The 14,212-nt window shown below is 42.0% G+C and overlaps 2 protein-coding genes across 4 annotated transcripts in view; one reads left to right on the top strand and one right to left on the bottom strand.

Moving 5' to 3' along the window:
• LOC137423241 (uncharacterized) overlaps nt 1-2,024 on the bottom strand; it is a 47,500-nt gene extending 45,476 nt beyond the window's left edge. The window contains exon 1 of one of the 2 annotated variants that reach the window (XR_013622872.1): nt 1,704-2,024. The gene's annotated coding sequence lies outside the window, so the exon portion shown is untranslated. The remainder of the gene's footprint in view (nt 1-1,703) is intronic. The other variant, XR_010983664.2, reaches the window with a different exon arrangement.
• Nucleotides 1,857-14,212, top strand: part of CAT (catalase) — a 29,812-nt gene continuing 17,456 nt past the window's right edge. The window contains exons 1-6 of one of the 2 annotated variants that reach the window (XM_068110163.2): nt 1,858-1,989; nt 5,095-5,178; nt 5,359-5,530; nt 10,865-10,975; nt 13,330-13,460; nt 13,679-13,783. In XM_068110163.2, the coding sequence (XP_067966264.2) occupies nt 1,924-1,989; nt 5,095-5,178; nt 5,359-5,530; nt 10,865-10,975; nt 13,330-13,460; nt 13,679-13,783 (669 nt within the window). In that variant the 5' untranslated portion in view covers nt 1,858-1,923. Of the gene's footprint in view, nt 1,990-5,094; nt 5,179-5,358; nt 5,531-10,864; nt 10,976-13,329; nt 13,461-13,678; nt 13,784-14,212 lie in introns of both variants that reach the window. The other variant, XM_068110164.2, reaches the window with a different exon arrangement.

Here is a 14,212-nt window from a genome sequence, read left to right as displayed (position 1 = left end):
AGAACCACCCAAAATGGCTATAGGCAGCTATGAAGAACCACCCAAAATGGCTATAGGCAGGTATGAAGAACCACCCAAAATGGTTATAGGCAGGTATGAAGAACCACCCAAAATGGTTATAGGCAGGTATGAAGAACCACCCAAAATTGTTATAGGCAGCGATGAATAACCACCCAAAATGGTTATAGGCAGCGATGAAGAACCACCCAAAATGGTTATACGCAGCGATGAAGAACCACCCAAAATGGGTTATACGCAGCGATGAAGAACCACCCAAAATGGCTATATGCAGGGATGAAGAACCACCCAAAATGGTTATACGCAGGGATGAAGAACCACCCAAAATGGTTATACGCAGAGATGAAGAACCACCCAAAATGGCTATACGCAGGGATGAAGAACCACCCAAAATGGTTATACGCAGGGATAAAGAACCACCCAAAATGGCTATACGCAAGGATGAAGAACCACCCAAAATGGTTATGGGCAGGGATGAAGAACCACCCAAAATGGCTATACGCAGGGATGAAGAACCACCCAAAATGGCTATACGCAGCAATGAAGAACCACCCAAAATGGTTATACGCAGCGATGAAGAACCACCCAAAATGGTTATGGGCAGGGATGAAGAACCACCCAAAATGGTTATACGCAGGGATGAAGAACCACCCAAAATGGCTATAGGCAGGGATGAAGAACCACCCAAAATGGCTATACGCAGGGATGAAGAACCACCCAAAATGGCTATACGCAGGGATGAAGAACCACCCAAAATGGTTTGGGCAGGGATGAAGAACCACCCAAAATGGTTATATGCAGGGATGAAGAACCACCCAAAATGGCTATACGCAGGGATGAAGAACCACCCAAAATGGCTATACGCAGCGATGAAGAACCACCCAAAATGGTTATGGGCAGGGATGAAGAACCACCCAAAATGGTTATACGCAGGGATGAAGAACCACCCAAAATGGCTATACGCAGGGATGAAGAACCACCCAAAATGGCTATAGGCAGAGATGAAGAACCACCCAAAATGGCTGTAGGCATGGATGAAGAACCACCGAAAATGGCTATACGCAGAGATGAAGAACCACCCAAAATCGTTATTGGCAGGGATGAAGAACCACCCAAAATCGTTATGGGCAGGGATGAAGAACCACCCAAAATGGCTATACGCAGGGATGAAGAACCACCCAAATGGTTATGGGCAGGTATGAAGAACCACCCAAAATGGTTATACGCAGGGATGAAGAACCACCCAAATTGGTTATGGGCAGGGATGAAGAACCACCCAAAATGGTTATACGCAGGGATGAAGAACCACCCAAAATGGTTTATTCAGATCATCCAAACGAGCAGGTTGCTGGGCGGAGGTGGGGAGTGGGGGGGGGGGGGGGGGGGAGGGGGAGTTGCAGAAGCTTTAAACATCAATACTCGGTATTTGAAGTTTGACTCAGAGCTTTGTTGTTGTTAACGCTTTAATGACCAAAGCCCAAGTGCCAATCAAAGAGGTAAAAGTACACCGCGTGTACCTACAGTACTGAATGCAATACCAGATCAGATCCGATGGATATTTGAACATGTTGCAAAGGTTCATCCATATCAGATATTTTCTGACTTTTACACTTTATAAATATTCATCAGAGATAAAATTGTTTACATGGACGGAATGCAAACCCAACGAACATACATGAACTTACTATATATAAACTTGGAGATACCATGGTAAATGGCAGTTGGAGGTTTTGACCTTCGGTCAGACGGTAAACATGAACACATGGGTGACCATGTGGGGGCGCTGTGCTTGTTTGGTTATAAGCAATTGGGTCCTTCCATCGGCAGCTGTATCATCCGTCACCCTCGTGTTGCTTTACCCACGTCCACGTTACCTCCATCTCGCGGTCCTTACCCGGCCCAGCGATGGCGGCCAAGCGGGACAAAGCCACCGATCAGATGAAGCTCTGGAAAGAGAGCAGCAGGAAACCGGTGCGTGTGTCCTGCGCTGTGTCCCTGCCGTGACTGCTTGTGACGTGTCGATGTGACTGTCTTAAGCTCGCCTGCGCTGGTTACTGCACAGCCATGAAACTATACGTCAACACGTACCGATGGTTCGGAGACGTGTGGGATCTTATTCGGCAACGTGTGAAAACCGTTTAGATTAACTTAGACGTACCGTGGGTGGACGAGTGTGTTATTGATTGTGCAGAGACGAACTTTGGGTGCAGAGACTGACTTTGGGTGCAGAGACTGACTTTGGGTGCAGAGACGGACTTTGGGTGCAGAGCGGATCGTCCTGTTCTTTGCTGATGGGTATGTACAGTTTGTACAGTTTTGTAACGAGTCCAATTTGTATGAATAAAGAGAGAGGACTTTGCCTTTGGGTGCAGAGACGGACTTTGGGTGCAGAGACGGATCGTCCTGTTCTTTGCTGATGGGTATGTACAGTTTGTACAGTTTTGTAACGAGTCCAATTTGTATGAATAAAGAGGACTTTGCGTGCAGAGACGGACTTTGAGTGCAGAGACGGACTTTGTGTGCAGAGACGGACTTTGGGTGCAGAGACGGACTTTGGGTGCAGAGACGGACTTTGCGTGCAGAGACGGACTTTGAGTGCAGAGACGGACTTTGTGTGCAGAGACGGACTTTGGGTGCAAAGACGGACTTTGGGTGCAGAGACGGACTTTGGGTGCAGAGACGGACTTTGGGTGCAGAGACGGACTTTGGGTGTAGAGGCAGACTTTGGGTGCAGAGGCAGACTTTGGGTGTAGAGGCGGACTTTGGGTGCAGAGGCAGACTTTGGGTGTAGAGGCAGACTTTGGGTGCAGAGGTGGACTTTGGGTGCAGAGGCGGACTTTGGGTGCAGAGGTGGACTTTGGGTGTAGAGGCAGACTTTGGGTGCAGAGGTGGACTTTGGGTGCAGAGGCGGACTTTGGGTGCAGAGGCGGACTTTGGGTGCAGAGGTGGACTTTGGGTGCAGAGGCGGACTTTGGGTGCAGAGGCGGACTTTGGGTGCAGAGGCGGACTTTGGGTGCAGAGGCGGACTTTGGGGGCAGAGCGGACTTTGGGTGCAGAGGCAGTCTTTGGGTGCAGAGGCAGACTTTGGGTGCAGAGATGGACTTTGGGTGCAGAGGCAGATGTGGATGTGCAGACACAGTATCGGTCCCATCACGTCTATTACCAAGATAGATGTCTACCTGTCGAGAGACGGATGTAAACGTGCATAGACAAACACAGAATAATAAAAGATGGTGTAAACGAACGGTATGGTAAAAGACTGGCTCGACAAAAAACTTAGACATGTTTGGTAGATTCTGTGTACGTGTATTCTATGTATGAAGTTGCAGACATAGGCACCAGGTGAGCATCTCATCTGCCAGGTTGAACACTTTACGTTTTGTATCCACTTATAGGCCGGATCTGGATTAGGACCTGAATCAACATCTAATCACTTGTTCTCGTCACTTACCCAACTCATCCACCAAGTTTTGTAACGAGTCATCCACAACATTTTGAAATATCATGATATATATCGGTTTTAGCCCTATAACTCAATGGTGAAGAATCACATAAAAAAAATTCTCAGATCCAGATCTGTATCTTCAACAAAATTTAATCATTTTGTCCATGTCACATACCCAACCGCTCCACCAAATTTCGTCCGAATCCGTCCACAACTTTTTGAGATAATCCTGATCACAAACAGACAGACAGACAGACAGGGGTGAATTCAGTGGTGGAGTTAATAAGGGGCACTCAGGCAAGGGTCGAGTTGGCTGCCATAGACCCCCTTATGGGGGGAACTTGTAGCACCGTTACCCACCTTGTAAGGGTCAGTGGGCTTATTCCTCTGAAGCTATGGGGGTTTTGTGTATGTATTTACATTATATGTGAGGTTTTAAGTATTTAAATATATCCAAGATGGCTTAAAGAGCATGTTAAGGTCACCGTGTATGTACAGGTCACTTGGGTCATGGCAATCTGGCATTACAATTGAAATGAGCCAAATTACAAAGAACACACAACGATTGGCGTCCAATGAAGGTATGAAATGTGAGGTGGGACACCAACATAAAACGGGACGAACCTATAAATTACGGGATGGCTAGTCACAGGGAGAGGCATCAACGTGCAAAGACTGATGTGAATATAATGGACTTATGTCTGCAGGTGCAGAGGTAGGTATAGACGTGCAAAGGCAAATGTAAAAGTAATGGACCCATGTGTAAAGTTGCCCATTGATATGTGTAGATGTGTAAAGACTGATAGATAAAGGCAATAGACTACGTCTACACATGCAGAGATTGGCGAAGAGGTGTAGATACTGATGTGAGTGTCTTGGATCGATGTATGGACGTGCAGACACTTGAAGGTGATGAACCTACACTCACCTCCAATCTACGCTGCATCAGTCTCTGCACATCTATGTCCAACTTAGGATCGACGAACCTACACTGATCTACGCTGGACATCGATGTGCAGTCACTGATGATCACGTGCTGAGATAGACTTAGGAATTTCTCTAGATATATGGGCATAGACATATTCAGAGTGACAGGGACATACCTGGCAGAAGATGGACGTGCAACAACAACAACATGCATTTTAAGGCCATGTTCCCTGCTAGAGCGGGGGTTAGCCTTGCGGTCCCCATGACAATCTTCTCCATTTTGCCCTATTTTCTGCATCTCTCCTTGTTAACCCCCTTGCCCGCATTTCTTCTTCCACCATCTTTAGCCAAGTCTTTCTCGGTCTTCCCCGTCCTCTACTTCCTTCTACATTAACTTCCATCACTCTTCTCAACCAGTCACTTTCATCCTTCCTCAATACATGACCAAACCATCTCAAACTGTTCCTCTTCACAGCATCAATCACAGGCAATATTCCCATCATCTTTCGCAATTCATCATTTGTCTTCCTCTCTCTCAACGATACTCCGCACATCCATCGAACCATTCGCATTTCCACCCTTTCCAGCCTTCGTTACTGCTCTACGTTCATTACCCATGTCTCACTCCCATAAATCATAACACTTCTCACACATGCAGCATACACCTTTCCCTTCAGCTTCAGTGACACTCTCCTCCTCATCAGCACGCCACTCAGAAGATGGACGTGCACATGAATAATAATATTCTGTTGTATGAAAAAGTACCTGGAGTACCTGAAAAGTACCATGTAAGTAGCAAATTTCAAAGGAATCTTGCAGTTTCTGATTGTCAAAAATAATTCTTCTGCTTGCTGTCCCTTGAATACATTCAGCAGACTAAAACATGTCTGCCCTTTTCGTCAAATGTCATTCTATTTACATAATCTGTGTTTCATCTTGGTCTGCATCCATCCATCCTGTGGCCACAGGTTCCAGATACTCTGACCACTGGTGCTGGCATACCTGTAGGAGGCAAGCTTGATGTGCTGACTGCAGGGCCACGGGGCCCTCTTCTTGTCCAGGATGTGGTTTTAACCGATGAGTTGGCACATTTTGACCGAGAACGTATCCCCGAACGTGTGGTGCATGCAAAGGGTGCAGGTATTGAGGGGATGGGCAAAAGGATAATTTGTTCGTTGGGTGAGAGTAGGTATGTAGAAAATGATTCAATGATAGGCATTAATATTATGAATTTTACAATGATGTTTCTATATATATATCATATATATCATATCTGATCCTATCATATCTCCTAAGCAAGGCATGCAAATTGGAGATATGCCACAGGAACGATGGTCCAAATGCATTCCTCCTGTCTGTTTCTATATATATATATTTACATTATATGAAGTTTCTATGTATATTTATATATATAGTCGGTAGAAAATGCCCTATAAAGCAGAGTCCCGAAAAGGTTTGATGACATTGCTGAACTAACGGAGAAAATAAGAAGCTTCTAAAATGCATCGTATCCTTCGACTACCAATAATTTCGTCCTCACAGGTCTTCATGAGCATCCCAAGTCAAGCAGACCTCGAAATTTCCTGAAAATTATTCGCTGATTCTATTTTGTCCTGGATTCAGTCAATTTTCACTGTGATAAGACACCACACATGGGAGGTACAGAATTCTCTATGTAAATGTATTGTGTAGCGCCACCTCCAGGTGGGGGAGGGTATTACAAATCTCACCCATCACACAACAGTATTCCTGTCCACACGTTTTCCAGTGTAGCGAGTTGTTTTAAATCATAAGCAGTAGACATATTTTTGCTTCATGCACGTAACCCGGGTTATTTTTTATTTTTTGGAGTGATTGAGGGAGCTGTCTGTCGCCAATACACCACCCAAATAAAATTGTGTGTCAGAAGAACGTGTTGCGTGCTTGGAGCAAGATCGCCCGTAGGGTGGATGGATACTCCGCTAGTGATTGATAAATCTCAGTATCGCGATTAATTCAAATAATTTTAACGCAAGTGGGGGCTTTCACTTTTTGTGACCTGTTGGTGTGCAACAGCTAACTAAGTGTACTTCCATTTTGTTTGGGCACGTCCTCTTGGGTAAATCACGAATTATTGCTGCAGCACCTTTTCAACACAACTCTTCTATCTCAACATTCTGGCAGCAAGCAGCACAAACAGCCTCTCCATGAATTCCCTGAAACATTAATAATATTATTTTCTTAACGTTTAAGTTTCTTAACGTTGTAAGAAAATAATAATATTATTTTCTTAACTTAACGTTTCTTAACGTGAGCCTGAAGTTCTGTAAAATCGACAAGCATTCTCTCTTACAGTCTTGTCATGTGACCATTTGTGGAGACATTATGTACACCAGGTTTATCCGTTTTTTGGTAATGTTCGCCATGTCAGGTGGTTTAACAGTTGATCGATTTTCTGCATTATTTATGTAGTTGAAGACCTCGTATTTTAAGACTTCACCCTACATACGATTTATCAGAGTCATGGTCACCTCTTTGCTTTCTGATTACCTGTCTGGTTATAGAGATTGATTAAGTATAGTTTTCATTTTTTGGAATTCTGCCTCATTACTTCATACTCCGTTAACTTTATAACAAGGAGTTTCTTATCGCTAAATTGGATAGCAGCTGCAATAACTTTCTCGTCAATTGTTATCTGAGTCTTAGAAGGAGCAGCTCTATTTATGGTTCATTACACTTGATGACCTTTTACAAATTCCTTGGCCTGAAGTACAATGCATCATCATCATTGTCTGCTCTGCCCAAAGGAAGGTCCTTGGTTCATAGTCTTCTCTACGTCTGTCCTGTGCCAGTCTTTTTTATTTTCCAATAACTTCCTTCAATTTTCAAGTGATCTAGCATTGATAATCTCTTCCTTTTCCTTGAAATCTTCCCTCCATAATGGCTTTTACTCGTCCGCTTCCTCAGATTAAGATGGGACCTGCCCAGTTTCTCTGCCTTTTCCTAATTACGTTCAACAAATTTATTTGTTCGTTCACTCGCCTAAACACTTCATCATTTGTTACTTTTCTGTCCAGTTGATTTTTTTTCCATTCTCCTCCAAATTCCACATTTCAAATCTATTTAAAAGTTGGGTCTCTTCTTTCCATAAAGTTCAAATTTCACATGCATAAAAAGCAACACTCCAAATCAAGCTCTTTCAAGTCACTGCCTGAGTTGTTTATTCGGCTTTCCGGTTAACAACTGTCTCTTCTTGCTAAATGCAGCTTTTCCCATTGCTATGCATGTTCTTGTTTCTTTGATTGCACCTTCTGTCTGCAGACATTTTGCTTCCAAAATACTTCAATTATTGCACATGTTCTCGTTATTTTCCTTCCATGAAAATGTAAATATTTATTGGTAATTTAGAGATATGCATCACTTTGTTTTGCCAATGTTCATTTTCATTCCAAATTTCATGCTTGCTGTCACTAGTCTATTTAGCAGATCTTCTAATCCTTCTTCTGTACTTCCTACAAGTGTTTTGTTGTCGACAAATCTAGCTGATGTTACCATTCAACCTCTCCCCCCTCCCCATTTTAGCACCATATTCTGTGTCCTCAAATACTTCTTTAATCATTGCTTCTGTATAGACATTGAAGATTGCTGATGATAAACTATACCATTGTGGATCTCTTCCAATTCCACGTGGTTTTATTGGCTACTCCCGCTGTTGTTGTTTGTCCCATGTACAGATTTATTATGAGTCGTCTACCTCTCCAGTGTACTCCAATGCCTTCACCACTGTCAAGAGCTTTATCCAGTCAACCTGATCAAACACGTTTTCGAAATTTCCAAAACAAACATTTACAGTGCCTTCAGAAAGTATTCACACCCCTTGACTTTTTTCACATTTTGTTGTGTTACAGCCTGAATTTAAAATGGATTAAATTAAGATTTTTTTATCACTGACCTACACATAATACCCCCAAAGGTTAAAGTGGAATTAATATTTTTTAGAAATGTTTAGAAAATAATTGAAAATGAAAACTTGAAATGACTTGAGTCAATAAGTATTCAAACTTCTTTGCTATGGCGATCCAAATTAAGCTCAGGTGCATCCAATTTCCTTTAATCATCCTTAAGATGTCTCTACAACTTGATTGGAGACCACCTATGGCCAAATCAATTGATTGGACATAATTTAGAAAGAAACACCTTTTTATATAAGGCACCACTCTCGACAGTGCATGTCAGAGCAGAAACTCTACCATGAAGTCCAAAGAACTATCCGAAGAACTCCAAGACAGAATCGTGATGAGGCATAGATCTGTGGAAAGTTATAAAACAATTTCTAGAGGGTATAAAGTACCCAAGAGCACAGTGAGCTCTATCATTAGGAAATGGAAAGAATATGGAACTACCCAGAATCTTCATACAGCTGGCCATCTGACCAAACTGAGCAACTGGGCAAAAAAGACCTTGGTCAGGAGGTGACCAAAAGCCCAATGACCACTCTTGCAGAACTTGTCAGAAGAACAACAGTATCTGCGGCACTTCACAAATGTAGGCTTTATGGGAGAGTGGCCAGACAGAAGCCACTCATGAGAAAATGGTACATGACAACACGCCTGAAGTTTGCAAAAAAGCCATGTGAAAGACTGAGAGAGCATGAGACAAAAGGTACTGTGGTTTGATGAGACGAAAATTGAACTCTTTGGCCTGAATGCAAAGTGCTACATCTGGTGGAAACCGAGCCCAATTCCTCACCCATCTAACACCATCCCTGCCATGAAGCATGGTGGTTGCAGCATAATGCTATAGGGATGCTTTTCAGCAGCAGAGACTGGGAGACTTGTAAGGATAGAGAGAACAATGAATGGAGCCAAATACAGACAAAATCCTTGACGAGAACCAGCTTCAGATTGCAAAGGACCTTCGACTGCGGCGAAAATTTATGTTACAATAGGACAATGATCCCAAGCATACAGCCAAAGCAACACTGGAATGGCTTCAGAACAAAAACTGTGAAAGTCCTTGATAGCCCAGCGAGGCCGAGACTTGAAACCCATTGAGAATCTGTGGAAAGACTTGAAGATTGCTGTTCACCGACACTCCCCATCCAACTTGACAGAGATTGAGCAAACCTGCAAGGAAAAATGGGAGAAACTACCGAAATCCAGGTGATCAAAGCTGATACAGACATACCCAAGAAGACTCGGAGCTGTAGTCACTGCCAAAAGGGCTTCTACAAAGTATTGACTCAGGGGGTTAAATACTTATGTAAATTAGATATCTCTGTATTTCATTTTTAATTGTTTTGTAAAAGTTTCTAAAAAAAAATAATTCAACTTTGACATGATGAGATGTGTGTAGATCAGTGACAAAAAATCTCAGTTTAGTCGATTTTTAATTCTGGCTTTAATGCAATTTGCAGCACTGATGAGACTTTAAAAAATCCTTTAAGAATTTCACTGCCATTGTCCAAGTGGTTTTACCTGGTATTCTTAGGAAGAGTCCTAATCTCTCCCAGTTTTGACTTGGCACGTGTTGCTACCTGCTCCTTTATCAGGACGTTTGCTATGAGCAGGACAAATTAAAGGCACTCCAGTGTTTGCATTTTTGGCAAGAGCATCACTGATCCCAATAAATTTTTACTTCATGTTTTTTTCAGTTTCATGTTTTACTTTTGTTTGACATTTTAATTTTCTCCAATATTTAGTTAGTGTCTGCAAAGATATGAAACAAAGGATTATTGGCCGCACTGTTGGCCCAATATAAATGTTGTGAGTCCACTATTGCGGAGTACATATTGCCTAGCAAGCAAATTGTCTGTTAAAAGGAATTATTTTTAAACATAACAAATGATAGGACTATCAGCTTGGGTAATGTTCATCTTACTTGTACCAAGTTGAGACTACACGCACGAGTGTTGCTGTTGAAATGTGATGCAAGCGTGTTTTCGCTGCTTGCAACAGAGATAGGAAGCCATTGCTGGTTCGGAGGATGATTAGATGTTGAAATAATGTCAAGTAGCCTTGAACCTGACTCTGTGGTTAACCTCACCTAATCATATCTTATTACTTTCAAAGGAAAAGTAAATTCCAGTCCGTTTGAACAAGAAGGCCATTAAAGGATTTTGGATGTACTCTGAAGAATATAATATGATGGACAAATTAGGTTTGGTTTAAATCAACTATTTATTGCTGTGATATGATGTCAGCTAAGAAACCAAGATTCAAACGTAGATTTTAAAGGTAATTTCACAACAAAATGTGTAGTCAATTGAAAAAGCACAAGTGTTACATTTCAGTTGCTTTGTTCTGTGTCTGTCATGCTTGCACCATGTTTCATCATCAATACAGCGTTTTGATTCTTTTCTTACTAAACGTTTAAGTTTATTTTCCCATAGCAGGGAATGTGTTCTAAATGTGGGACATTAAAACATGGATCTTGAACAGCAAGACATTGGTAATGGAGGGTAATGACCACCCACACACCTGTCGTGCTTTGCAGGAGCTTTCGGATACTTTGAGGTGACGGATGACATCACCTCCATCTGCAAAGCCAAGGTGTTTGAGCATGTGGGGAAGCGCACACCAATTGCAATCCGTTGCTCCTCAGTTGGTAAGGCATACTTTATAAAATAAAACCATTATGAAACTACAACGCCACTCAGTAGAGCGCATACTCCCGCCGTGGGTCAAGTTGGAATAATACGTTTTGTTCAACATCTCCTCTCCCCAAAACAATAAATGAAAAAGAAAGTAAGCCTTAACTGTCAGAGAATTTATTTTGATATATCTCGGAATTAGAGGAGAAAAACATCATTTAAGAATAAGAATAAAAGCTTTAATGCAGTAAAATAGAAAAAAAAATTCCCCAAAAATTCCTGGATCCAGAATAATATCCTGAGCTTCACCAAAAACTAATCAATTCTTCCTTATCCCAAGGGCAATCATCCCACCAACTTTCATCCAAATCCGTTCGAAACTTTTCCAGATATCTTGTTCACAAACACACGAACACACGAATATACGAACACACATATGCACACACACACACACACAAACACACACACACACACACACACACACACACACACACATGCGGACAGACACGATCGAATGCATTACTCCCTGGCGGGAGTAATAATTCATCAAAATTGTGCAGCAGGAATTTTATGGGGTACTGCGGAAGCCATCTGTGGGTAATAATGCCTAATTAATGAGCAATGGTCGGTCACTCTTGCTACCTGGAGAATAAGAGAAAATAGCTAGTTTATGCTTCATTACAGCCAATGCATTCTAACTCCATTGAATAACGAGTCCACATCTACAACATGAAATCAGAATATTTTATTGTTGAAAAATTAGTCTTTCCCACCGCACGTGCTTCTTGACCCCCGACCCCACTCTTGCTTTTGCTATTGTAGGTTAAGGCCTTTTGTTTCATTTAAAATAGCATGGTAAGGCTTCGCAAAGCAGAGAAAATAATGAGGCATATCCAAAGGTGAATTGAGAGTCAGGCCAGCAGGGATCTGTATTAAGCAGTGTGATAGTGAATGTTATAATTGAGATAGAAAGCTCATTTGTAATTGCAAAACTCTAAATTGGTATGCAAAGTAGTAATATATGCTGTGCAATGGAGGGTTTTATTCCACATACGAGTTCTGATTTTGAATGATTTTTCAAGGGAAGGTTTTCTTTCATTTCCTTTAAGAATACAAAGAAAGCCCATTGTTAATGTTCACAAGCTAGCAGTTGGTGGACGAAAACGGATAGATCAGAATGTAAGAGCACAAAGAAACACCGAGTCGGCAGAAGAAAAGACATTATTGGTAGATATCCAGGTATAGCTATGAAAACCAGATCTATGGAACCCGCCAGGTTTGACATGTTCGTAGTAGGCGTTCCACATTAAAGGTTGGAGGCAAGAGTAGGATGAAACAGGTTCTACAAGTCAGCAAAAAGTAGGGCAAACTAATCTAATCGGAATAAAAATGTAAGTTGTTGAGCAGACAAGACGTTCGTTTGTTGGTGAAAATCCAAACAACACGGTGACGATGAACAAAAGTAGATATGAACAAGATGTATCAAGGGAGCAAATACGTATATCACTGAGACCACCAAACTATCTATGATGCAAAAAGACAAACTTTTTTTTTTACTACACAGTCTCGGTTCGTGGAAGAGCTAGAACACAGAACAGATCAGGACACCACATAACAAAGGGAACCGCAGGAGAAAGGGGAAACACCAATAGCAGGGCAGAGGGAGAAGGTAGACGGAGACAGACAAACAAGCGATGCAAGTACTGATGAGGGTTATGGGAAAACCCAAGGGGTGGACAAGATGGATACATAAGCAAAATTTTGAGAGTGGTGGGGTAGTTTATCGGGTGTAGAAAAGAAAATAATTTGGCTTATTCTCAGTTTTTTCAAGTTTTGGATGATGGCGACATCATGGCATTCTATCAGCTGGAAGTCTTTTCAGTTTGGTCAGAGCTCTGCTGGATAAGACAAAGGAAGAACTATGGATATCTCCTTGAGAAAATGAGCATGCAAGTTTTCATTATAAATGAGATCCATCCAAATACCGTAGCTAATGTTTATTGATTGAGTTTCAATTATGAAATTATCTTGCTGGTTGCATCACCAATAAGATTTGGCTACATCATTGATACAGCTTTCCTGTACTTAGGATAGGGATTTGCAATCGAGTGAAGGTACCAACACTTGATGACTTGTTTACAAGGCAACATGGTGTCTTTGATGTACACAAGTGAATGCCAGCAGATCGAGCAACCACCTTAACACCCCTGACTGTAAAGTACCAATATGGCTGCTTATACTCTGATTAAGAATGTACCCCAGGTAAACATCAAAGGGATGTATGGTACATCTGAGCTAACCTTTCAGTCCAAATGATGAAAGAAAAGAAAGTAAAATGATAACTTGTGATATACTTTGTACATTGCAGGGGGTGAGTCTGGCTCGGCTGATACGGTTCGCGATCCTCGAGGCTTTGCCGTAAAGTTCTACACAGAGGAAGGAAATTGGGATCTCACTGGGAATAATACTCCAATATTTTTCATTCGTGATCCCATGCTGGTAAATTTATTCCACTTGGCTCAAGTCACCAGATTGTGTGGATAAAGTTATTTTTTGTGGTTGGTGAGGGTGCTCGATATGGGGGGGAACATTGTGGCAGAATACTCCGTAAATTAAATAATAGATATGTTAACTGACATGATTAGGAAATAATTTAATCTTAATAAAGTTGTTTCCCAAAAGACCTTTCCCACAAACATTTATTTCCTTCTTCACAGTTTCCCTCCTTCATCCACACCCAGAAGAGGAACCCACAGTCTCATTTGAAGGACCCAGACATGTTCTGGGACTTCATAACCCTGCGACCTGAGTCGCTGCACCAGGTGTGTCCTTTACCAAGCTGTCTCCTTAACCAACCTGTCTCTCGTTTTCCCTTCAACTTTTGAAACTAAATCTTGTTCCACACCCATTGTGCCATTGTTTTGATGATAAGGAACGTTCTCATAGTTGATCTAGAGTCATGTGCAGGGGCGTCGAGAGGGGGCATCAGGGGGGTCGCTGCTTCAGGGCTCAGGGTCAATTGAGGGGCCCGAGCTTCTCCTGTAATTGTTTTTAAACAGTAAAGTGAAACCCCTCATCGGCTCATCCTCATTTCCTCATCGTTACATTTAAACCAGGAAGCTGATTTTGCTTTCTTGGCGGAAACAAAACATCTACTGCTGTTAATGGTACAGTTTCAAACTTTACATAAAATGGTTATTAACCAGAAATGTGCGTTACACAGAAATGGGTTTCTATCCCCTTTGTCCAAA

Source organism: Myxine glutinosa, chromosome 3, assembly GCF_964187855.1.
Source record: "Myxine glutinosa chromosome 3, kmMyxGlut1.1, whole genome shotgun sequence".
NCBI classification, from domain to species: domain Eukaryota; kingdom Metazoa; phylum Chordata; class Myxini; order Myxiniformes; family Myxinidae; genus Myxine; species Myxine glutinosa.
This window is presented reverse-complemented; position numbering and strand designations above follow the sequence as displayed.